This window comes from Ammospiza caudacuta, chromosome 10, assembly GCF_027887145.1.
Source record: "Ammospiza caudacuta isolate bAmmCau1 chromosome 10, bAmmCau1.pri, whole genome shotgun sequence".
NCBI lineage: Eukaryota > Metazoa > Chordata > Aves > Passeriformes > Passerellidae > Ammospiza > Ammospiza caudacuta.
In genome coordinates, this window is record NC_080602.1 from 19764216 (window position 1) to 19789548 (window position 25333).

At 42.5% G+C, this 25333-nt stretch overlaps 2 protein-coding genes across 2 annotated transcripts in view; one reads left to right on the forward strand and one right to left on the reverse strand.

The window, feature by feature from the left end:
- The first annotated feature begins 395 nt into the window (after positions 1-395).
- Positions 396-9251, forward strand: MESD (mesoderm development LRP chaperone). The gene is given in 3 exon segments (XM_058811535.1): positions 396-590; positions 4843-5075; positions 5788-9251. Coding segments are annotated over 3 exon segments (693 nt in total). The 3' UTR covers positions 6053-9251.
- Positions 9252-13660: 4409 nt separating this feature from the next.
- CEMIP (cell migration inducing hyaluronidase 1) overlaps positions 13661-25333 on the reverse strand; it is a 76912-nt gene continuing 65239 nt past the window's right edge. The window contains exons 23-30 of the mRNA XM_058811175.1: positions 23311-23526; positions 22180-22391; positions 21540-21725; positions 20643-20847; positions 19798-19884; positions 19332-19489; positions 17789-17889; positions 13661-17176 (exon numbers count right to left, since the gene is read on the reverse strand). Coding sequence (XP_058667158.1) covers positions 17049-17176; positions 17789-17889; positions 19332-19489; positions 19798-19884; positions 20643-20847; positions 21540-21725; positions 22180-22391; positions 23311-23526 — 1293 coding nt within the window. The 3' untranslated portion in view covers positions 13661-17048. The remainder of the gene's footprint in view (positions 17177-17788; positions 17890-19331; positions 19490-19797; positions 19885-20642; positions 20848-21539; positions 21726-22179; positions 22392-23310; positions 23527-25333) is intronic.

Here is a 25333-nt window from a genome sequence, read left to right on the forward strand (position 1 = left end):
GCACCGGGGGCTGCTCCGCCTTGGAGCGGGGCTTGGTGCGGGGATAGCGGCACCCGGGCAGGCGGCGGGGGTGGCCGGCAGTGCCCGTCAACGCCGGCCGCTCCGGGGACCCGGCCCGGGCCGCGCCCAGCCCGGCCCGATCCGCCTGTCCAGCTCCTCCTCCCGGCCCGATCCTCCTCGCTGCCTTCCAGCTCCTCCTCCCCGTTCGATCAGCCCCGCTGCCCTTCCAGCTCCTCCTCCCGACCCGACCCATCCATCCCGCTGCCCTTCCAGCTCCTCCTCCCGGCCCGATCCATCCCGCCCTGCTGCCCTTGCAGCTCCTCCTCCCGGCCCGATTCACCCTGCCTCGCTCCATTTCCAGCTCCGCCTCCGGCCCGGCCGCGCTGCCCCCGCCCATGAGGGAGCCGGGGCCGCCTTCCCGGCAGCGGTAGAAGATGGCGGCGGCCGCGGGCTGGGCGCTGCTGGCCCTGGCGCTGTGTCTGAGCGCGGCGGCCGCCACCGGCGGCTCCGAGGGGAAGCGGCCGCCCAAGAAGAAGGACATTCGGGATTACAACGACGCGGACATGGCCCGGCTGCTGGAGCAGTGGGAGGTGCGGGAGGCGCCGGGCCGGCAGTGTCCGCCCGCAGCACGCGGAGGGAGCGCCGCGGAGCCGGGGGGCGGCGGGGCCGGGCCGGGGCAGCTCCGCGGGGCAGCGGCCGCTCTGCCCGGTCCCGGGCAGGGGGGAATCCCCGGGCCTGGTCGGGACCGGGCGGGAGGGAGCCCCGAGCCTGATGGAGGGTGGCCGGTGCTGTGTTCCTCCCTCCGAGGCTCCGGATCCGTGTGTGGGGGTTTCAGAGTCGGGCGAGCGGCCCTCAGCCTGCCCTGCCCGGCCGGCCCTGTCCCGCCTTCCCAGAGCCCCAGCACCCAGCCCGGTGCTTGGTGTCTGCCAGCAGCCTCGCCTGCCTGAAAAGTCTGGTTCTTTCCAAGTATTGAGCGATACACATTGTGTGACTGAGGGGTGGATATCAGAAGGAGTATTAATTTCGCGTTTACAGGGTAGATACGTTGTTTTGGTTTGGTGTTTCTTTCCTATCTTTCCTCATAGTAACAACTTCTAATTCCAGCTCTATCTCGTCGCCTGCATCCTTATCAGCCCGCTGCCTTAACTTTCCTTGGCGGCTTCCCATCATTCTTTTCTCCATGTGGTTGTCATGCCACTGTTGGGTTCTTTTCACTATGTTTTATTCCATCATCTTCTGATAAATGCCAGAGCACTCCTCACTGTCATTTATTCTTTCCCATGAGGTTTTTTCCTGGAATATTTTGCAAAAAACCCCGAAAGAAGTAATAGAGAGAAAACTTGTGTTTTATGTAACACCAGTTGCAGCTGTAAGTCAAGGTGAAGTGTGTCTTGCATGTGAATTATAGATAAAGTAAGAGGAAGTATGGATGCCTGCTTTGATCCTGGTTGGCATGTTATGGACTTGCTTATTCCATGGATTGTTACTCCATATATCCCTTTAGGAAAGGCAGTGCTTAGAAAATTGAGTTAAAATTTGAAATAAAATTAATAAAAGGCTCCAAGTTCACTTTTCTGTTAGTAGTATCAGCCAAGGACCCAGCAGGCCCAGCTTCCAAAAATCAATGCTTCCTATTGCCCAACTTGAACCAAATTTGGCCTTGTAGGAAAAAAACCTTAAAAGGTGAGCATCTCTTATTAATGAGATGGCTGAAAGGGAGACTCAAGTTAATGCTGTTGTAACTCTTGACTGTATATTCTGCTCCAGCCCTAGTGGGCAGGTCAGGAGGCTCTGGAGGGTTTTTCCTTTTCAGCTGGAGCAGGTCCCTGATCCAGGTCAGGGTGTGCTGCACAAATACAGATGGGGCAGAGCAGCTGGGGAGTCACTGCTGGGGCTGGGGTGTCCCTGGGGAGAGGCACACGGAGCAGAGCAGGGACTGAGCTCAACTCTTGGGGGTTGTTTGGTCTCCGGGGCAGTCAGGACAAACAGGGAACGTGGAAGGCTCGAGGGGGTGGTGGAGCAGAAGAAAGGGCACGAGTGCACTGATGGAGTGGGATGAGACACAAAGGGGCCACTGTGAATTCGGGTGAGAGCAGGAACTGCACTTGGGAGTGAGGGACACAGGGATGATCTGTACAGAATCAAATGTCGTTGCTTTCAACTGAATGAAATTACTCCAAGGATATTTTATTTCCATAGCAATTAGTCTAAAACCATTGGAGGATGGTGGTTATGACCTGCTTGGGTTCAGCCACAAGGCTGTGCGTGTGGCTCCTGCAGCTTCCCCAGCAGGAGCAGCCACCTCTGCACAGGGTCTGGTGCTGCCCCTTGCACCCTGTGCGTGACTGCCTGCTGATCCAGGAGAGGGATCTGCGGAAAACAGGGATGGGCAAAGAGGCAGAGGAGCTTCAGCAGCTCAGTTGCACAGCTAGAGCTTGGAGGAAGCCACCAAGGGGTTTTCCTTGTGCAAAGAGACTCTCCTGAAGCCTGGAGTCCTGGGGAGCTGGACACAGAACTGAGAATCTGGGCTGGAGGACTCTTAGTTATTGAAATGTCAAGTGCTTTAAATAGTTCATGACTGTTACAAGCTCAGGGATTCTCAGGCTTGACTCTGATCATTGAACAGGCAAAGCAATTAAGTGAGATATGTTACTAATGCTTTTAAAAATCAAAACACAGGGTATTTATGAGAAATTTCTGAAAATGGGGGCTGAGGAGAGGAGCAAGTGAAGGAATATGCAGTTTTTCCTGTGTCTGTGTAATGCTTTTCTTCTGGAACCTCATGTTACTGTTTAAGTGAGGGAGTCTGTGTCCTGGGGTGACTTTATGATGCTGAGTTGTATCCCCATTCATCTGTTTAGCCCAGAAATAAGTTTTGCACCCTTAAAGCAAGGTCTGAGAGTGAAGGGGGAGGAGAAGGAGAAGCAGTGGGTTGTCTGTATTCAAAAACACAGAGATAAGAGTTTCAGCCTTCCTTCTCACAGACAGGAGAGAGCTCTCCTTTGCTCTCAGTTAGTTTATAGCTAGCTGGGGCAGAGAAGTTCCCCAGACTGGTTTTTCTTTTTCTTCAAACTGATTGGTCCTGCTCTGCACTGAAAACACTGGAGCTCAGGCCTGTGACCACCAGGGCCTGGGACACTGCATTCCTGTGCAGGAGGGACTGAGAGGAGACTGAGTGAGTTGATCTATTGTTTAATATTATTAATTTTTATGCTTGTGAGTACTTTGCTTCTTAAATAAAGTTTTTTTCCACTTTTCTCCAAGGAAATCTTTTCCTGAACCAGTAGAGAGAGGCCACTTGAATCTGCTTTCTAGAGGGACCCCTTAGGAAGTTTCCTCCCAAATTTGCCCTAAACCAGGACAGTCTGCTAGACTTTTCAAAGCAAAAGCTTACACTTTTCCTTCACTTTTTTCCTTTTAGATAGCTTTAAGCACAGCTGCAAGACATTTTGTACAGGAAATAATAAATGCCATCTAGGGGAGCTCTTGGCATCTTCTGATAATATTTCCATTCAAAGTGAAAGAACACAACTTCAGGAGCGTTTAGTTAGAAATAGTTAGGAAAAAAATAGGTAATACATGTTAGTAGCTCATGTTGTCACTAAATCCAAACTCAGTTTCTGTATTTCACACAGAGTATTTGGAAATGTTTCTGCCTTTTTCTTTCAGAACTGTGGAGTAGAGCAAAGCTGGCTTGCTCTATTAAAACCAGACTTAAGCTTCTTTTAATTGTGGAGGATGTTTTTCAGTCAATCACACAAGATTTGTATTTTCACTGTAGTTTACCAATCTGACCATTCTCTGGCCTCTTGTAAGATAATGTTCCCACTTAGTGAGGGCAGGAACTTTCTTGGGCTCTCCTTTCCTCCCAGTTCACTCATTTCAGAAATTTCAAGGTATGTGAACTACTTGAAGCATGTTTCAGTCTTGCAAAATTGAAACCAAGACATAATTAGTAAGGAAAGAAAGGATAAAATTTAAGCCTCCTACAGCTTCTGTTCTGTAGTGCATAAACTTTAAAGTTTGCTGTTACAGAAATCAGGTTCTGGCTTCATGTAAGTTGTCACCATATTCAGCTCAGAGTTGTGAACTGTTTTAAGGGACAGCAGTTTGATTGTGCCTTTCCAAATATTTAAATGGCTGTCAGCCTCAGTAGAGGCATCAAGAGATTGATTTTTTTCTTTTTTGTGGGAGTGATTTACTCTGGGTGATTATGTTGTCAGGCTGGGAGCTGCATCTGTGCATTAGAAAAGTCATGAAACCTTTAATCAAAGTCTTTCTTGGCATAAGCACACAGAAGATCTGAATTCTTGTGGGTTTAATTGTTTAAAGACACAAAATAAGGTAACTTTAATTCTCAAGCAATCACATGATTCCCAGAAGTGAGTTTTGACCTCTGAAAGCAGCATCAGATGAATGTTTTTCCATATATGTGTGTATGAGACTTTTTATTGCAACTTTCCCATTTCATCTTGCATGCATAATAAATATTTGTGAAACTGAAGAAAAAATGCCATTTTATGAGTTTCATAGATGGAATTGTATTGAATTAGCCTTAAGGCTGAAATATTTCTCAGTATGTGATAAAATGAGATTCTACCTGTCAGTATGAAAATGCATCATTTTCAGGGGAGGGTTATAAATGGAAAGAGCATTCTTGGTGAAGTATCTTGAAACAACAGCCACTATTTCTTTTGGTTTCACGATCTCCATCATTCAGCTAAAAAATATTTTATCAGAGCACAGTTATTCTCTAAACAAAGAGAAATTAAAAAAAATATAGACCCAAAATATATTTGTGGAACAGTTGAGTTTAAAGCTTTCTTGTCATTTTCAAAACAGAAAGATGATGACATTGAGGAGGGAGATCTCCCTGAACACAAGAGGCCTCCAGCACCAATAGATTTCTCAAAAATAGATCCAGGCAAGCCTGAAAGCATCCTGAAGCTGACAAAGAAGGGGAAGACTTTGATGATGTTTGTCACAGTGTCAGGAGATCCAACAGAAAAGGAGACAGAAGAAATCACCAGCCTGTGGCAGGGCAGCCTCTTCAACGCAAACTACGACGTGCAAAGGTGAGCTGTGCACAAGGATAAAGTTCTTGCCTTTGCAGAACCTTTTCTTTCTTTCTACCTGAAAACCTTTTCAACTTTTCATCCTTTGCTGTTCTCCATCTCCATAATTCATTACTGTTTCTGTTTCTTTGTCAGTTGTGACAAAATTTGTGGTGTGATGCAGAAACCTCTTCAATGCTTGTGCACTGTCTGTGTGTGTGTATAGCCCCAATTCTTTTTATGTCACTATGGCTCAGCTAGTTATCAGTTCTAGCTGCAGTAGTTTGCCTCTGTGTGCTTGATGGGAAACATCACACTCTGAAGACTTGTCGTCACAAAAGGCATTTTGTTCCCCTGTTAAAAAATGAGACACTTTTTCTCTCTGAGAGAAAGCATAATTTTGAAACAGAAGAATGTTGTGCTCTTTATTGAGGCTGAGAAGGGTTGCAATAAGTTTATAAAGCATATTTAATCATTAGTGGATTTTACATAGTGCTAAATTTGTTCTAAATCTGTTCCCTTATTCTTAGTTTCTTGGTTACTTATTGATATACTTCATACATTTTATTCTTAAATGTCATAAAAGATTGTTCTCTTGTCCCCATCCCCAAGCAACAACTGGACCAGCTTTTTGCTCTTAAACATGTGCCTCAGTGATGGAGGCTCTCTGAGCAAATGCTGAAGTGTTTGAAAAGCACAGAGTTAACAGAAAAAAATTGGATTTTTCCTGTAGGTTTATTGTTGGCTCCAATCGAGCCATCTTCATGCTGCGGGATGGTGGCTATGCCTGGGAGATCAAAGACTTCCTGATCAGTCAGGAAAGGTGTGCAGATGTTACTCTGGAAGGTCAGGTTTATCCTGGCAAAGGAGCAGACGGAAGTGAGAAAGTGAAAAACAAAACAAAACCTGAAAAAGCAAAGAAGAAAAAAGAAACAGAGAAGAAATCCAACGGCGTCAAAGAGGACAACCGAGCCACCAACCAGAGAGAGGAGCTATGACAGCCACGGTGCCCAGACTGAATCCTGCTCTGCTGCTCCTCGAAGGGAATCTGCTGATGAGCCCTGGCTTTTGGGGAGGAAGGAAGCAGAGACTACTGAAGTTTAAATTTATGTTGAAATTCACCAGTTTACTCATTGCTGTCGGCCATTTGTTTAGTTACAGGAAAGGTAATGCTTCATGGCAGCAGTTGACTGCTTTAGTTTGTAATTTTTTTATGCTTTTGTTGTTGTTTAAAACTAGCATACAAATCTGTGTGTCTAACATCACAAACTTAATTTAAGTGGCAAAGAAGAATTATGGTCTCAGAATACACTGATATTCATCTGTAGTAGCTGTGCCCATCTTGGGTGTACAAATCATGGATTCACAGCTGCTGAGAGCCAAGTGCAGTGTGAAAAGATTCTTTTGGATGATGGTTTGATAGACATAGTTGGCACAAAACTGCCCAAAGTAGCAAAGAATAGTGGCCAAAGATGCCTGAAATTACAGGGTTTAGGACATGTTTGGTTAGACTGCCTGTTTCTTTAAAATAAACTCAACCCACGTGTCCCAGGAAATCTGTGCTTAGCAGTGTGATGGATGCTAGGTAGGAACTCTGCTCATGCACTCCAGATCTGTTCAGGAGGGACACTCTGTGCCCTGCAGAGGTGAATGGAACTGTAGCACCTGCACAAGCAGTGTCAGGGTGAAAAGTGAAGATGAATCCAGGGCACTCAGGCTGCTCCAGCTGCTGAAGGACTGTGCCTGTGCAAGCACCTGTTCCTGTGCCCCATTACTCAGGCAGTGAGCTGGAAGAAGAACATTCTAGCTCTGAAGTTAATTTGGTTTACTGATTTAATGGTTTGTTTAAATATTTGAAGAAGCTCTAGCACAGAGTTAAACTTTGAGTCAGACATATCACTTACTGATGCTGATCTGGTTAGATTTTGGTGGGTTTTTTTCTTGGTACAGATTCCTGACTGACTTGATTGTGACCATTTGATTCAAATACTAATGAAGTATGAGCCAATACTTTGTATAATTGAGGAGGTTTTATTATTACTCAGATTGTATTCAGTCAAATGCTTTGCTTAGAATTGTTTCCCTTCTGCCTTACTACCAGTTAGGGACAAAAGGCACCGAGTAGTGTGGTCCACATCATTTTGCAGAGGATGAGCACAGTACCAGCTGTCCTCATTCAATACTGGTATGGTGTTACTTTTTCTTTAAGGTGCTAAAATCCAAGTGTCTTGGATAAAAAGTCCTGATTGAACCATAATGGTTGATCTTGTGGAATACTTCAGTATCAAAAGTATGAAACTGTAACTGAGTCCTTGTTCTAAAATAAAAGATGTCACTAAACTTACTGTTTTGAGGAGTAGTAAAACCTTTTAAATAGATCTGCATTTGGTTCTGTATTCAAGAGGCAGACTGACTCACCTTTGGTTTCTGTATGAAAGGACTAAATCATGTTGATGAAGATTCCAGTTGATTCATTTTATTTAATTTTAATTATATTTGTATGAATTTAGATTAAAGAAACCTTTGCAGCTACACTTCATTAAACAGGTCTGTACCTGTTTGAGTGGAAAATTAATTTTTTTTTCTTCAGGATTAACTATTACTTTTTCCATTCTACTACTAATGCAGATGTGCAGCAGAGTTGAGAAGAGTCTCAGTGATACTTGGATAGTCGAGCTGTGCAGTCCAATTTTTGTGCATAACTAATTTATCATCTGGATTAGCACCACCTTTTGTAAACAAAGAACAGAGGTCAGATGAAACTAGAAAAATGAAATATTAATGACTTTTTACTTTTCAAAGTTATGGTATAGACGTGACTGTTCAGATTTTGATCAGAAAGACATGGAAGTGCAGTTTTGTATTCCTCCTGATGTTATTTCCTTTTTGATCAAGTTTGGTTTGAGACTGTTGGAGAAACAATTACTACACAATAGCTATAGCCCAGCTTTTGAGTACAGCTACTTCAGTCATTCATAAATCTACATTTACAGTAGATTGGGTCTTTCCCCTTTGTAGTTAAAAGGGGCTTTGTTGAAATTGAACCAGCCAATTGACTTTTTTTTGTTGGTTGGTTGTTTCTGGGTCAGTTTCTCATGCCAAATGCAGGTGGGTCTTGTGCCACATAGCTTAATCAAATTTCAAAGTGTTTGGGTGGTTTTTTTCATTTGTTTTTTTTTTAGGTTTTCATCTGTGTGATGACTTGACAGTTGCTTTTTGATATAAAACACAAAATGCTGCCTTCACAAAATAAATTTATTTTACTCTTCCATTTTTCTTCTCCCTTTTTCATGCTTTACATACACTAAACAAATACTGAAATATACCAGTAAGTGTAATATGGCAGTCTGGCTGCTTTACCCCAGCCAGTCTTTCTCTGCTATCACAGTTCATTACTCAAGAATGACCTGAATTGCCTTTTAAACTGATAAAGTCTTTGAGAGAGTTGCACTTGTCCTGGGACAGCATTACATAATTAAACCCTATCACACACATGAATATATATATACATATACATATATATACATATATATATATGAATAAATATCCTCAAAAAGTTACATGAGTTCAGGAATGCTCCATGAGTACCTCAGAAGATGAATTCTTTGGAGGCTTATTAGGCTTTCAATAACAGATTTTTTGGTTCCACATACAGGACATTGAGATACCTCCTTTAAAACAAATTTCAGCCTGTAGGGTGGTAATTATAGCTCTTATTATTTCCTTTTTTTTTTTCCATTTCTATACAGAGGTACATGGAAAATCATCTGTTTCATGACAGTGAAACATCTGCTGCCTTTCTCCTCCCAGCATAGTGGCTTCTCTGTTCTAGTGCTAGAACTAACTTTTCTGAGCTACTGTTAAATTTTTAACCCAGCTGTCCTACTCAGAAAAAACAGTTTGTCAGTGATGCTACACAGGATGTGGTTGCACTTTGTGAAGAATTTCCTATGGACAATCAATTTTTCATGTAATAAAATACTGGAAAAAATATTCTGAGTTTTGTTGATTTGGGTTTTTCTTCAAACTGCTCTGACACAAACTACAAGAGGATTTCTGATCTTAACTTAGAGTGGTCAAAGCACTTCTCTGAACAGTCAGGTCAGCCTTGACTTCTTAGAGAATCTACTTATCTGTCACTGTTCTGAGCTCTTTCAGTTTTGTCCCAAAAAGGAAATCATAAATTAAAACACCATTTTGTAAAGCTATGGAGCAACCTACTTTTATCTGATATTTGGCTACCGTTCTCCATGCGTTCGTTGCTGGTAAGACTTATAAATTATTTCCATTCTTTTACATGTGGCTCATTTCCTTTTTTAATCAGGGTGTAACACTGATAAAAAAAGTGTTACTCCCCTCTGTCTTTTCCAGAGCTTTTATTTTAAATTACATTGGATATTTATAGAAATTCAAAGAACTTAGTGACTAAATAGAGGGGATGCCTCTGGTTTTAAAATGCCTAATTCATTGGTACTGTCATGTTTTTATTTATTAAGATTGCCATCCCACTAGGTCCATTCATACCCTGCTATTTGATAGTTCTTATTCTAAGATATTGAACGAAATGAATATTTTATCTTAGAGGGGATAAAATGAATTATTTTTGAATATCACTATTTTTTCTCTTTTATACTGTACCCCTTTAACAGGACAAATCCCATTGAATTCAGGTAGTACCAAATTGCTAGAAAGGAAAAGAAGGAAAATCACTCCACTTGGATTTCTGGATGATGGTATTTTTTCTCCTGCAGTAGTCAGGTGGTGGAAGGGGTTGGACACTGTGGCTCTGGAGCAGTTTTTGATTAGCATTTAAAAAGCTGCTGTAACACACAACAATCAGGCATTGCACAGTGCCAGCCTTTAGCCAGGGACAGATGGGAAATGCTTTGTTCCTTTTTGGTGTGATGCTACTCAACAGATCAGTGCTGATACTGGCTGGGTTACTAGTGGCATTATATCAGTGTGATAGGAAAACCAGATCTGTTAAACATCAATTAAATTAACAGTAATAATTATTTTTAATAGGTGTTTTTTATTCATTTATTTATTCATTCATTTATTCATTAATTTATTTTTTATTATTACATAGACATTGGTATTTTGGGAGGGGACAGTTAGAGCTTCAGTCTTTTCCCCATTTTATGGACAAAGGCTACAACTTCTCAGAAACAGAACCTTTTTTCTTTCTTACTCCTGAATTGTGTTTCTGTTGAAGTGGGACAAGAGACATCTTTGTTTTTTGCAGAAGAGCAACTGCAATGCTCTAATTCATGGAGTTTATAACCCAAACTTTTTTCCCCTTAGATAATTTATTGGTACCTCTAAAACAAAACTGTGGGCCCATCTTTACTGCCTGTAACATCTGCTGCTTTTAAAGTTTTTTTTATCAGGTTTTTTAATCAGTTGTGTCTGAACAGAGGCTGGACTTTGGTGTTGGCACCCTGCCCACCAGTTCTGTGGGAGGCACTGACCAGAGCACTGAGCACTCATTAAATCATTAACATTTAAATTAGTTGGCTGCCTTAATTGGTGGCAGAGTTACATGTCATCAGGGCTCTGTGTGCATTGGAAAGAGGTGAACAGCAAGGCCCTGGAATTTGCTTTGCAAGGTGCAAGGATTGAACACACCATGATGTGAGCTGGATCTTACTATAACTTTATATATAATAAAGTTTTCTCTCTAGTAAAGAAGACTGAATTGTACATGAATAATTGTAATGCAAGATTGAAAACAAGGTCATGGTTGAGCTCTTGCTGAGTGAATATAAAAATAAACAAAAAGGTTTAATAGTTGTATTTATGTGACAATTGCTATTATTTCTGAGATTCATGCCTGTAGACCATCTTGTATATTTGGGATTCTTTTTAACTTGTCCTTCCTGCAACTCCATTTCATTCAACTTCTTTTTGCAAAAAATTTAGAAATGAGTCCGTTTTCATCCCCTCATCTAAAATGATATTTCAGAAGTGTCCAAAATAGTACATATTTGAAATTATATGAGACTTTTATATGAGTATTTTATTATTCATCCTGCCAGTTGTATCAACAGCCATACCCTGTGCCTTGCCAACCCTTGATAGCCAGCTGCTGTCTTTCAGGTGCTGTACAGCATGCTAATCACTGGGTGGACTTTAGATAATTGCACTTATAATAGGATGCAGTTGCTAGGACCTTAATGGAAGCACAGACATGCAAATGCTTTGGCATTTCAGACAGCAGTTGAGCACAAGATCTTGAAAAAAACAACTGTCTTGCCTTTAATGTGGGTACAGGTAGTTTGTTGTGAACTAATGAGCTGTGCAACCTAATGAGGGCAAGACCACTTTCCTTTTTATCACCACTCCTCTCAGCCTCTGTTCCCACATAACATCAGAATTTAAGCCATATTGCTCAGTGCTCAGATAACCCAACTAAGGCCTGAAATTATTTCAGCCATGTTGTTATTTCTGGCATTAGTGAATAAGCCAGGACAGTCTGTGATGAGAAAATCAACTTTAGATTTGTAAAGCAGTCTGTGTTCAAGAGACAGAGCTGTAGCACTTGAATACTGGAGTTTTTTACAGGAAAGCAGAAATAAATGAGCTGCATTCATTTCCTTAGGTGTTGCTATCAGCTGGCAGGCCCCTTGCTTTCAGGTGAGGTATCTGTGCTTTAAGAAACATTATCCTATACTAATCCTACACCAACACAGGAGGGGAGGAGATGGGGTTATGGTGGGGCTGGTAATTTCATTGTGATCTCACATTACACCTCTGGCAAAGGAAGAGAGAGAAATATTTGTAGGGAGCTTCCTCCTGAGTAATTTCCTATTGAATCCTGTCACTGTTTCCTTATCACAGGCCCCTGCCCATGTCCTGACAGTGCTGAGACACTCCAGCTGAGCCTTACACTGTGAAATTGTGAATAGATCCGTTTGCAAAGTGTTGCAGCTCTCGCTGCCGTTTTGTTAAGGTTATTGTTGCCTTGTTGGTGAGGTTATTCAGTGAGGAACGGGCTGGGTTTAGCTCCGCGCTGAGGGAGCAGCTCCTGGAGGGTTTCTGTGAAAGAGGACAGGTGTGGCTGCAGCCCTGCTTTGTACACATCCCTCCCCACCCTTTGCTCAGATGGGGGTGGCAGAACAGCCCCTGAGAGAGCTCCGGGATCCAGGCGGAGAAAGCCGGGACACAGTGATGGGCCGGCTGCTCCCAAAGGCCGCAAGCGCTGCATAAACAGCGCTAAATCTGGGGACGCGGACAGACAGACATTCCTGTGCTCCACAGCGCTGGGGAGAATAAGCAAAGCTCTGTGAGGCAGCGGAGGGAGCACCCCTACACCCTGAGATGGCAGCAGGAGCGGTGACAGCTCCGTTTGGCCCTTGGTGCCCGGGAGAGGCTCGCAGGAACATCAGGGCTCGGCCGGGACCGGGAGCGCCGGGAGCCGATACCGGCCGCGGCCACCAGAGGGCGCCCGCGGACAGGGAACGGCCTGCTCCGGCTAAAAGTATAGAAAAATAGAAATATAATATAATATAGTATAATATAATATAATATAATATAATATAATATAATATAATATAATATAATATAATATAATATAATATAATATAATATAATATAATATAACAATATATTTGTTATATTATAATAATAAATTTTATAATTATATACATGATATTATACTCTATAATATATTATATATAAATAGTATATAAAATACAAATAATAATATATAAATAATAATATATAAAATATTTATTTTATATATTACATAATGTAATTATGCATAATATTATATTTATATATTATATATTATGATATATTACTTAATATATAATATATTATAATTATAATGTATATTAATTATATTATATTATATTATATTATATTATATTATATTATATTATATTATATTATGTTAATTTATTATATTTTATATAATATAATAAATTATAATATATTATAAAGTGGCATTTCTGGACATGGTTTAGGAGTGGACTTTGGAATGTTTGGTTATGACTGTTGGACTCAGTGACCTTAGGGGTCTTTTCCAAAATAAACTATTCCATTATCTTCTAGTCTATAATACTCTTTTAATAATTTATGTTCTCTTTATAATGTAATCTAAATGTTAAATCATGTTATATTTTATGAAAAAAAAAATATTTTTATGTTTTTTGATCTTAGGTAACAGATCCACTCAGCCATCCCTGGTCCCAAACGCATAGATACATATGCACACACACACACAGGGCAGCAGTGATGTCTGCCTGTGTCCTGGCAGAAGTTGAGGTGGAGGGGACCCTCTTCAAATCTCCTTTTGAGTCCCTAGAGTGGGGTGCATTTCCATTTTCCTGGCCTGTCACCCCACTGTGCCCCAAATACAGGCCTTTTTATGGCTGCAATATCCCCCTTCCCATTCCCATCTCCTTCCCTTCCTGTCCCCCTCTCTCAGACCCTGCAGCTGTGACCGGGCAGTGAAAGGTGCTTTGGTCTGTGTGGACTGGCCAACAAATACACACAGGGACTTCTTGGCCCCTTGGGTTTGTCTTTTGAAATAAGTAGGGAGACAAAAATAAAATAAGAAATTTGCACAGAATATTTATTTTGATAAACATTGTGTACTCCAAACAACTACGTGTTATTTCAGTTGTAAGCCACAATCTTTTGGAAACGACGTCCCAAGAGCTCTTGTCATCATAAACCTGACAGTCAATGCACCACCACGGTCTGTGGACATAGAGAGCTTTCAAGTGCAAAGCAGATTATCAGAAAAGACACATTGCCAACCTCCTTAACAAACTGGACAATGCTCAACTCCAGTAAAAATGCTTCATATGTCTGCAATTTAGTTGTCTTAGTGCCATTGTAATAAATTAATAGAAAATATATCATTTTTTTTCTCATTGGAAAGTCTATAAGAAAATGTACAAACATCTAACTCCGAAAAAGGACCAGCTGTTTCGGCGACAGGTAAAACAAGCAACTGAACAGAGGCAATAAAACCCAAACATCCGAACAAACAAAGAGACAAACAAACAAAATGCAACCAAAGAAAACCCCACTCCACCAATGGCAACTGTGCAGGCAAACATGGAAACATCTGCAGTAATAAAACCTTACAGAGAGGGTCACTGCAGCTCGTGCAGGGGATGAGAACTGGGGAATTCACTGGTCGAGTTCATTGCAGCTTCTAGAACAGGCAGAGACTGAGCAGGAGTCACTTGGCACAGAGCTCTTGTGACTGGGATGGCACCAGGCTCCATTCTGTCTCCAGAGGACACAAGGATGTCACCTCTCACCAGGAGCCCTGGGCATTTCCCTGCACACAGCCAGGATGCTCTGCTGGCTGTGTGATTGATTCCCTGCAGGAATTCACAGCACAGGACCCTCCCCAGCTCCAAAACAGGCCCCACCTGCCAGGTTCAGCATCACAGCACAAGCTGCTGAAGTTTTCTCTCTTAATAAGGTGAGATCTATTAGGAAAGGAAAAGAAAATGCTTTTTCCTAGAGCCAAGTCTTATGCTTTCACCCTGAGAAGTCCCAAAACAGCAAAATCAGAAGCTACACTTCAGCACAAAGGAAACATGCTCCTGGAAGCTGAACAAAGCAGTCCAGGGGACAGACCCACCTGGTGGGATGCTCCTAGGTGCTTGCACTCTTAGAGGAAAGGGGAAATGGCTGTGGCCAGTGGAGCACTGCAGAGGGCAACCCCAGCAATGGGGCTTGTACAAAGCAAATCCCACTCCAGGCATATCCCAAGCCTGGCTTTCCTGCCCACCATCTACTAAGTGCTCAGAAAGGAAATATTCCTGCTTTGGTCCATCTCCTGGAAGCAAGTGTGTTCCACCAAAACTGCTGCAATCAACAGCACTGGCTCAGGGCAGGGAAAAGGTTTAGATAACCCAAAATGACAGGCCCAGGGGAATTCCTGTTAGTCTCTTCCCTTGACTTCATGGATCTGGCACTGCTGTGGCCATCATGGGACATCAGATAAACATTCTGGATGATCACAGTTGAAACACCAGTGAGACTGACTCTTTCATAGAATAATTTGCAAAATCCCCAAACTATCATAAGAATTTTCAGGAATAAACAACCCAGCTCATTTGCCTTTTACAAATGTTGCCCATTCACTCTGCAAACAGCACAAATGCCTAAGGAACATTCATTACCAGGCTCTTGTTGGGAAGCTGGGAAGGAACACTTGGCTCTTTTTTCTTTTTTTTTCCTTGTTAAATACAATACACATGACATTCAGTGAATGCAAAACATTTTTGTAGTAAGACTGAAAAGAACATTTCCAGTTTCAAAACCCAGAAGAGGCTTGAGTGGAATGTAACCTACAGTATATTTAAATTTTGTTCATGCTTGCTTTAACAATCAGAGCAACTTATCTAAACCAGTATCTGCACAGCCTTTGGAATGACAAACAAAATCCTTGCTTTTTAGTCTAATTTCAACGTAGCATTTTTGATACTGTGGGGAAAAAGAAAAACCTAATTAATAAACAAAGTAGCCCTCAGCAATTGGAATAATTTATGTGGCAGTAGGGACAGGGAGAGATAAAGTGGGGAAATAAACCCAAGTCTTACTGGCAAGATTGACATTCTTTAAAAGCTTGTCATGATGTCTTTCACACTTCCCCCTGCCCTCAGATTTCTAAGAACAGCCACAGCCTCCAGAAACGCCTGTGTGGTATTTTGGGGCAACTGACAGAAATATCACTGAACACCAGAAATGCTTTCAGTGTTTTACCATATAATGTTAACATCCCAGCTTCAAGAGATGCCCCTGTAAAGTCCTAATCCACTCTGATCTGCCATCATTACCCAGGTCTTTGTTTGAAGCAGGGGGAAAGGAGGTACAAGACATCCAACTAGTGCATTGGGATTCCCATTTTAATTCTTCAGTCACCTGGAAAGATCTCATCCAGGTTTCATGTAACCCTTACAGGAGGACCAGGACATAATATCTTAAGCCTGAAGACAAGATCAGAAAGCAGCACACAGCAGGCTGATCCTGTTCCCTCTGATGTCCTGGGAAAGGTGAGGGCAGCTCACCCTATTTGATGCTGAATAAGATGAATCCCAGTATTCCTGGTCAAAAATTGGAAGGTTTGAACTGCATTAGCTGGCAGCCATAAACTGATCCTGGATGTTGTTGTACAGAGGGAAAGGCTGAATGGGAAAGGCTGAGAAAATACATGTGCTAATTGACATTGCTCTCCTTCTAGCCTGCAGCTGTTTGTTGAAGGAAAATTTCATATTTGCACAGCCACTATTAAAACACCTTGACCCATAGGAAAAACGCAGTTTTCTGAGGAAGCAGGAATAGGTGGTTCCATCAGTCTCTGCTGGCATGTTTTGTCCACTCCTTCTGTCATTTCTTCCCCAGCTATGTGCCGTGGGCTGCATGTACAACACACACCCCAAAAGAGCTTGATCCAACCTCACAGAAGCTTATGGGGAAGTGCTTGCTGTCCAGTTCCACTTCCCAGCATCCAGGAAATCACTCAAACCCGATTGCCAACCAGTCTTTGAACTGGCATCCCATGTCTACGCGAGCAGCTAGTTGCACTACGGAAAAGGAAAAGTCAACTTAGAGGATGGTGGTAGCAACAACCCTTGATGGTCTTCAGAGAGGATGGTGGAAGAAACAATCCTTGATGGTCTTCAGACCAAGAGCTCCCCTTCAAGAGGCAGCAGCAGGATCAGTCTGTGCCAGGAGCAGGGCCTGCAGGAACAGCCCAGGCCTCGCTCAGTGTCCCCTGAGCCAGCCTGGCCTGGCCAGCCCCGAGCACACGCCAGTCACACATGTGGCTCTTCTGTCACGTGTGGCCACTCTACTACTTACAGTGAGATTTCTTTTTCAACAGCAACAACAACAACAAAATGCTACGCTGGCGATGCAGGCGGGCGAGGCCTGCGCAGAGCGGTCAGTAGTCCGTCCGTCTGTCCGTCCATCCGTCCGTCCCACGGGGCGGTGCTGGCGGCCAGCAGGTACAGCAAGGTGTCCTCACAACTTCATTTTCTTCACCACAGGAATGGGCAGCGCTTGGTAGATTTTAGCTGAGTCCTCGCTGGTGGCCAGCCTCACCCAGACGGGGCGGAAGCCACCTTTGAAGCCCACAAAAGCCATTTTTTCTGCAAATCAGAGCAAATACATTTGGAGTGTGCCAGAAACCCACCTGTGTGCATGACCACACCTCATGGCTGGAGGGCTGCAGGTGCACAAGAGCCATGTGTGTGACACACACACGCACAGATGGAATCATCCCTAAAGCTCCTAGAGCTGATTGCAGCAATGTGCATGTGAAGCTGTATTCTAATGCAATATGTGATGCTCTGAAATCAATATGCTTTGTGCCATCAAGTCAGAATGTTTCAAGAGAAAGCCAGCTAAAAACAAGTTCAGACAAGTAAAAAATCCTGGTTTGGGGCATTTAGTGGGTGAAAAAGCTCAATATTTCTATTATTAAAAGGTCTTTTTATCAAAACTCAATCTGGAAAATGAAATCACATAAATTATTTACTTCCAAGAAAAACTGCTAGTGTGTTTTTTCTATTTACAGTTTTAAATGGAGCATGTTAACCAAAGCTGCAGTGGATGCAACCTTTCTGAATAAATAAATTACTGGTTCCAGGATGTTTGAGCACATGCTGATAGAAACAAGCTAGGCAAAGTTTAGAAGCAGAAAAACGGTCCCTTTACTGGAATAATGGGAGGTTAGAAATGAGTTTTTAAAAACTGGTTACCTTTTAACCTAAAACCTTCTCCTGCTCCAAGTTTCTCCAGTACTTTAGTCCACGGTCCTCTTGAAATGAATCTTCCTTTAGATGTCACCAGCACTATGGAGCTGAAGGGAACAAAGATGTTTGTAAATGGATGAAAAGTCAGAATACCTTCCTCACTTGTTTGTCCTGAGCACTGGTAACTCCTGCCTCTGTGTGGCTTCAGTTTTAATGCTTCTCAATGCTTTCCAACAGTTTGGTCATAGATTATTTTTCCAGTCATGCAAAACCCATTAGAAAGCAGACAAAAGTAATTTTTTTAATTTTATTTTTAAACATGGTTTTCTAGGATGATTTAAATGTTTCCAACCTGCAGTTCCATCCTGCTTTGCTTAGAGAAACCCATCTTCTCCCTGGGATGCCCTTAGCAAGTCTCAAGCAATTTCTTGTTCTTTCATTAGCAGATTAAACCTGAATAAATTCACTTCCATGAGACTTTTGTTGACCTTACTTTTTTGTTCCTTTTAGCGTGCTTCTCTTTAAAAAATTGTGTTAATATTATTACTACTATTCCTGATCAGGAACAGGACTTAGCCAGGATTGAGATTTTTGTAAAGCAGGATGATGGCCTCTCTGAAAAGACTACACGTTTTTTATATGTAAAAAGGAAGAAATTACCATGCTTCTTTGAAGTAACTATGTGATGTGATTTTTGAAACCTCTAGAATTATTTAAGACAGTAGAAACACATTTGCCTGCACCTGCATGGCACTCTGCTCAAGCTTCCCTCAAGTCTCTGGAGTAAATGCCAGAACAATATCCTGTCAATCTGCCCACAGCTATTTCAGATCATTTGTCAACAAAGCACTCATATTTTTATTAAATCAGATTTCCAAACAGATTTAATAACAAATATCTTCACTTCCCACGAGCACTCCACAAGCTAATGTGGGAACAATCCCTTTGGTTAATGGGGTTTCTGACGTGGTTCCAATTCTCCCTCCAGCAAAAGAAGCTATTGTCCTCCAAGATGCAGGAACATCTCTTGGCTACTTATCACTTATTTCCAAAACTCTTCATTTCTGGCTGCCCATACTTAAAATACAAAATAATCCAGCCTTTAGGCCTGGGCAGGGAATGTGCAAAGGGAAATGTATTTTATTAGTGGAATTATCTGCAATTTGAGAAAGCATACATGCAGTAAAAAAATACAAGCTGTGTGCATGTGTATGGATCAGTGCTTTGTGAATTTAATTCTGCAATTTGTCTATAACCCACAACATAAATGTAGCTCTGCAGTTTAATAATCACATGCAGCCCTGCACATTATCTGGGGCTCAATCAGTGCCTGAATCAAAGAGTGCATCCTGCTGCTGCCTGCATGCCCTGCACACATTTGGGCTCTTTTGGAGCCATCAGGCACAAAACTACGCTGGGTGTATTGCTCTGCTGTTGGGTGATAAAATCCAACATGTGCCCATGTTGGGTGATAAAGTCCAAGAAAAAGATGAGTGTTATGCAGCATTCTTGTACATTGCACCTTAGTGAGAACAGATTATTTACTCACTGATCTTTGATGTTGTTGACATAATTCTCTATCTGTGCTGGGATTCCTTGTAGAATGGAGTTTTTGAATGTCACTCGATCAACAACTTTTCCATGGTGTCCATCAATCACTACCAGCTGGATTCCCTCTTCAGTGAGGAAAAACCTGACACCATCAACCTGGGCAGGGGGAAAAACATCCTTCATTTCACAGTAACACAATTGCAAACAACCGCCTGTGAGAAGCACTGATAGTCTTGAGTCACAGGGCTGCTGTTTGCCTCAAAGGGCAGAATTCCAGCTCTCTGAGATCCTGCTATCCTGCCTATCAGGAGAAGATACACCCCTTTTTTATTTCCCCCAAAATACAAAGCAGAAATTACTCGAATTTAACTCTCCATGGTAACTTTGTAAGCAAGTTTTCCATGAAGATAAAGCAAATGGTGTAGAATTGCACCCCATTAAGTTCATTGAGAGGATTTGCTCACCTCAATGTATGCAAAGTCATCCCTCAGGTGGAAGTACTGTTTCTTGTAAGTTTCTATTTTCACTTCAATTAGGTGGTCCTTGGTCTTCTGTTCACAATAAAAAAAAAAAAAAAAAACCCGACAGATTTTCTAGTGAGAATGTCCATTACCTGAATGCTGCATTTTAATTGAAAACATTTCAAACCCTGCAATTCAATCAACAAGGGAAGCTACATAATAAGCACTGACCTGCCAAATTAAATTGGTAATGAAACTGGGCACAATGGTAACCTCTCTGCTCATTCTGTCACCAGTTAAGCTGTTTCACTGAATGGCAGAGTGATTCTTACTTTGCAGAACTGACACATAATTCTCCAAGGCTTTGCTGTGTATTCCTGTTTCAAGGGCAATGAGTGAAAAAACCCAAATAACAGATAAATACCTCACTTCCTCCCCCAGAACCAGACTGGATACTGGAGACTGTGTTATGCATGATATAAATGAGAATAATTCAGCTTTACTGTTCAGTCCCCTGTGTGTCACTGCTGTCCTTACAGCCTGGAGGAGCTGGAGGCTCCAAAATCACATTCACTGGACCAACCTGTCTTCCAGCTCATCAGTTTTCACCCTGTGCTTTCAAGAACAGCACATCACATCAGAGCCCAAAAAGAACAAGCATAGAGCTTGCAATGGCTCTCCACATACTGCAAGAATCTGTTTCATATTATTTCACCTGCCTGAAATATTCCAGAAAATCAGGCACGGCATATGCCGACCCTGGCACAAAGTTTTACTAAATCTGTGGGCTCAATATATGCCAGATTTACATGAGCAGTGATTATGTGATAAGAAATCAGCTGTTTTACCAGTTGTGCACTGGAGAGCTTCTTTGGCATTGGCACTTCCACTATTGGTGTCTCAATGTACTTGGGGTAGGCTGTGGCCTCACAGTCACTGACACCAGCTGTCTTTGGGATCACAGCTTTGATTCTTATTCTCTCACAGCCCTTTACAGAGCAGAAAGCAAACTTCTCCTTCTCATTTTGAGCTTTGAGTTTCAGAAACAGTAACCTGTAGGCAGGAAAAAAAAAAACAAACAGCATCTTTCAAACATTTTGTGCAAAAACATATTGTTTTGGTGGACTCTTTTCTGTGGTTTGCAATAATTTTCATTGCAGCCGCGTCCCTGTGTTTTATAGTGCCCAACATCTCACATGCAAAAAAAAGCGAACTCATCCCAGAAATGAGGAACTCATGGAAAGTAAAACAAAGAAATCAGATGGCACCTGAACACCTTCTGAGCTCTATTCTATAGTGACACACATATATAGAAATACATGTTTTGTATTTTAGGTCTTTCTTTCTTTCCCATTATTTTAATCCTTTAAAATAACAGGCTTTGCACTTAGTTCCTGAGCATCCCTGTCATGGTGTTTATAAACAGTTGTTGTTCAAAACAATAAGGGCTGTGCATGTCTTCAGTTAAGTTTTGTGGTCAGCACTTTGCTTTTTTCCTTTTTTTTTTTTCCTATTCTAATTTGTATTCACTTGGAAAAGCATTTCCCAGAGTAATTGGCAGTGCAGCAGAGGCTGTGAGTGACTGGCAGGCCTGGGAGCCCCAGGAAAATTAAACACTGGTCACATCCCCAGAAATCCTTCCTGGTTTGGTTCAATCCCCACTAATGGCATCAGGCAAACAGCTCCCAGCTCCAGCAGCATTCCCAAAGCAGCAATGTCCAAACCAGCCAGGCCTGCTGTCTTACCCAGTGTCCTCATCCCAGTAGTAGTACCCCTTGGTAGGGTATCTGTGCTCCAGTTTCTCCATTTGGGAGGTTCTGTAGAAGGTCCCAGTTTTGTATGTTTTCTTCAAGAGACGGTTGTGGATGTCTGAGAGAATGGAAAATGTTGTCCCTTTAGGATAGCAAAACCCTACTTGGATCCAGTCATTCCTAAAAATAGCAAAGACCCACATTGTAACAAGTTATAACATAACTATTATTTTCCTGGGCATGCTAGAAGCCAAACTAAATAATTTGCAATAAGTTTTTTTCCTGTCCAGTTAAAATTTTCGTGGTTTAGAATGGATTAATGCAAAACAAATTAGACATAACAACAATGTGTTAGTTAAGCAATGTAGGGCAGGTCTGCTCCTGCCTTCTACACCTGTGACTTCCATGCACCAGGAATGAATTAGCTCTGAACCTCCAAAAATGAACTGAGTTATCTTACAGAGCTTCCTGGGGGAGGAAACAGGAACCTGAGATGGCTCATGAAAAGATGAACTGAATGGACTTCCAGGAACAGGCATGTTCCTTCTGGAAGAGCTCATGAGGTGATGACCTCACCCATTAGAAATGTGCAGTTACACGATTGTGCTGGAATGCTGGGACTCAGTTCACTCACTTGTTGAAGTTGATGAGCCATATGGCCAGCTCTTCAGGGGCTGTCTTGTCCCAGTGGATGGTGTAGCCTTTCCTCAGAGTTACAACTGGCTGATACTGCTGGTAATGAGTGCTTTTGCTCAAAGCCCCTTCCAAGTAGAGTGGGTGATTGTGGTAGTCATTTTTTATTATTTTCATTTTCAGGTTGGCTGGCTTGTAGGCTTGGATGTATATCTGGATGGGGAAAAAAAAAACAAAACAACCAAACAAAAAAAGAGATCACCAAGAGTTTCATGAACTACAGTGAAAGGTTCAGATACTCAATAGATGTGAGCTGGAGCATGTCCTGTGTGCTGGGCAGGAACCTGTGGGCTGTGCACTTATGTTCAATTTCTTAGGCTTCCCTTTCAACAAAGCAAACTGTTTTCAGGAAAAAAAAATAAGACTCATTTCCTCCTCCACTGAGATGTGCCAGAGGCTGCAACAGGGCTGAGATATTCCACAGCACCCTGCAACCCTCAGCAGCAGGACAGTATCTGCCTCAGACATCTGACTTGTGCTGAACAAGGATCCTTCTGTCTGGCTTTCAGAAGCCTGAAACCCAGCTCAGTGGTTAGAAATTGGCTGTAGGGGCACTGCACACAAAAAAACCCCAACTGTTGCAAAACACAAGACAAAACCAGGCCCTCTCAGCAGAGGAAAGTGAGGGCTCTCATGGCAGCAGCACTCAGGGCTCCTGTGGTGGGAAGAATGGTTTGGTGGTCACACACAGGATGAAAGACCATGAAAGCTGAAGTCTAATTTCGACTCATCAGCACATTTCCCATAACACTGTGGGCAACACTTCCTTCCATAAATCAGGGAAAAATAACCAGCTGACAGCCCATGGATTTATGAATATTAATCTGTGAATGCCCACGGAGCTCTCAGGAGGCTTCAGGCAGAAGTTGTTGGGGCTGTCAGCAGCCAAGACCAAGGTTTCAGAAAATACACCACAGTATTTCCCATGTTCAAAGCCACCTGTGCAGACATGCTGATAAACAAACACTGAGCACTCTGAAGAAAGTCCATTTCTACAGGTCAAGCTTTAAAGTGCCAACAAAATTTTGAACAAACCAAAGTGACAATGACACTGCAAGGTGAGCAGCCTTACCTGTGCAAAGTGCCCACTGCAGATGGAGCCTCTCCAGTCGGGCACATCAATGCAGTCAGGGTGCTTGATTAACCAGTTATCCTCTTTGATCAGGTATGAGCCTGGGTATTCTGACACAGAACCATCCACATCATGAAAAACTGATGTTTTGTCACCATCCATATCCAGATCATTGAACCACGGGCCAGGTTCTCCAAAGAAGACTCTTGAGGTAATCTAAACAAAACAGTGGAACAAATTTACATCTCCAGAAAGGAATTCATCACTTAGAGTACAAGAAAAGGATGCCCTTGGTCCCTACTGGCTCAATTTACCCATTTTCTGACTTAAAAGGTGTGTTTGACTTGTTAGGCAGAGCAGACACACATTTCCCTGCTGACCATGGGGGAAAGGCTAAACAAAAATCACAATTTCAGCCTCACCACTGGGAAGGTTTATTTGAAAATTCTAGACAAAGGTTCAGGGGCAATTTCGCGAGAGCCACTTCACTCATTGTTTGCTAACACAGCTTCAAAGTTCCAAGCCATGTGAAGTCATACCAATGTGGGAAACAGTCAGCCCTGGGAAATGGCTGCTCAGGCAACTTCTGACCGATATTTTTATCCAGCATAAATAAATGTCATGTCACCAGCCTGCCTTGTGCAATGTGAGAGTGACCAACCAACACTTTTAGGGGAATTTTGCCTTTCCCATCATATTTGGCACTGGTCAGCACTTTTCTTGACCTGTGAGCAAGCCTGCTAATTTTTTGAAAATTAGGCAACACAAATCATTTCAGCCCAACCACTTTATTTATTTATTTGTTTGTAATGTTTGGCAGCTGGATTTAACAGCTGCTAAAGGTGAACCTCAGTGAAACAGTTAGCATGTATTTGTGCAGGCAAATACAAAAATAACTCAAAAGAACAGGCCCCAGGATGGGCTCAGACCAGCACCCAGAGGTTCATACTGTAATTCAAAATTTGGCAAACTCCTTTTGGCTGGACTCTGCTCTCATTTATGTCTGCAGAACTGGAGTCTGGAATTACCCTAGTGTGCAGGGCTGCAGAATTATCCTGCATCAGCTCAGTTTCACTGGCTGTTCCCCAAAATCAGTATTTTGTGCTTCTAGGTCAGTCAGGCTTTTCAGAACAGACTTCCTTCTGTTGCTTTAATATTATACCACTGTTGAAAATAAAGGGGGGCTGATTCTTCAGTTTCTGAGCCGTACAGAAATGGAAATTATTTTCACTTCACTGTTGCTATGAGGTTTTTTTTTAAACAATCCCTGCATCTGTTTTGCTGCAAACCTGATGGATACATTTGGATCTTCTTGTTATTGCACCCGTCACATTTAATTGTTGTTAAACTTCTGGCAAAGACAATGGGCAAGATTTTCTGCTTTTTGCTCACAGCTCTATCTCCAAGGCAGGGAGGGCTGTCTGGGAGGGTGTCAGGACCCAGGACATTCCTCTGGCTATCCAGGACAGCCAAGACACCTGCCAGGGGGCTCAGAAGCCCTGGCACAGAGCCCAAAACACCTGGGGGTTTGATTATGACCCATGGAGCAAATTACCAACCTTACATGAAGATCAGCAAGCCACAACAGTTTAGGTAGATTATTAATGAAGTTATCATGGGGTGGAAAAGTAGATTTTAGGGTTTCTGGTACGGGGGTTCAGGAGGAAAGATGGAGGGAACTTGGTGTGTCCAGCCTTTCTCCTTCTCCTTCTTGGCCTCCATCTTCTGCTGTGATGTTGGCACTTACAGATTGGTTTAGAGTAGAAGCTCACTGTCTAACATAGGTGATAGGTATTGGAAAGTAATTACAAACATTGTATATGTAGTTTTTAGTATAAAGACATAACACCGCCCCGGGGGCAGGCAGAGTGCCTGGAACTGTCCTGCTGGATGGACTTCGGCAGGGCAGGAGAAAATTCTTTATAGATAAGATACAACAAACAACCTCAAGACTGAGAAATTAGGAGCTCTGACTCCTTCTTCAAGCGCCGGGCTGGGAAAAGAGACTTTTAACAATCTCAGG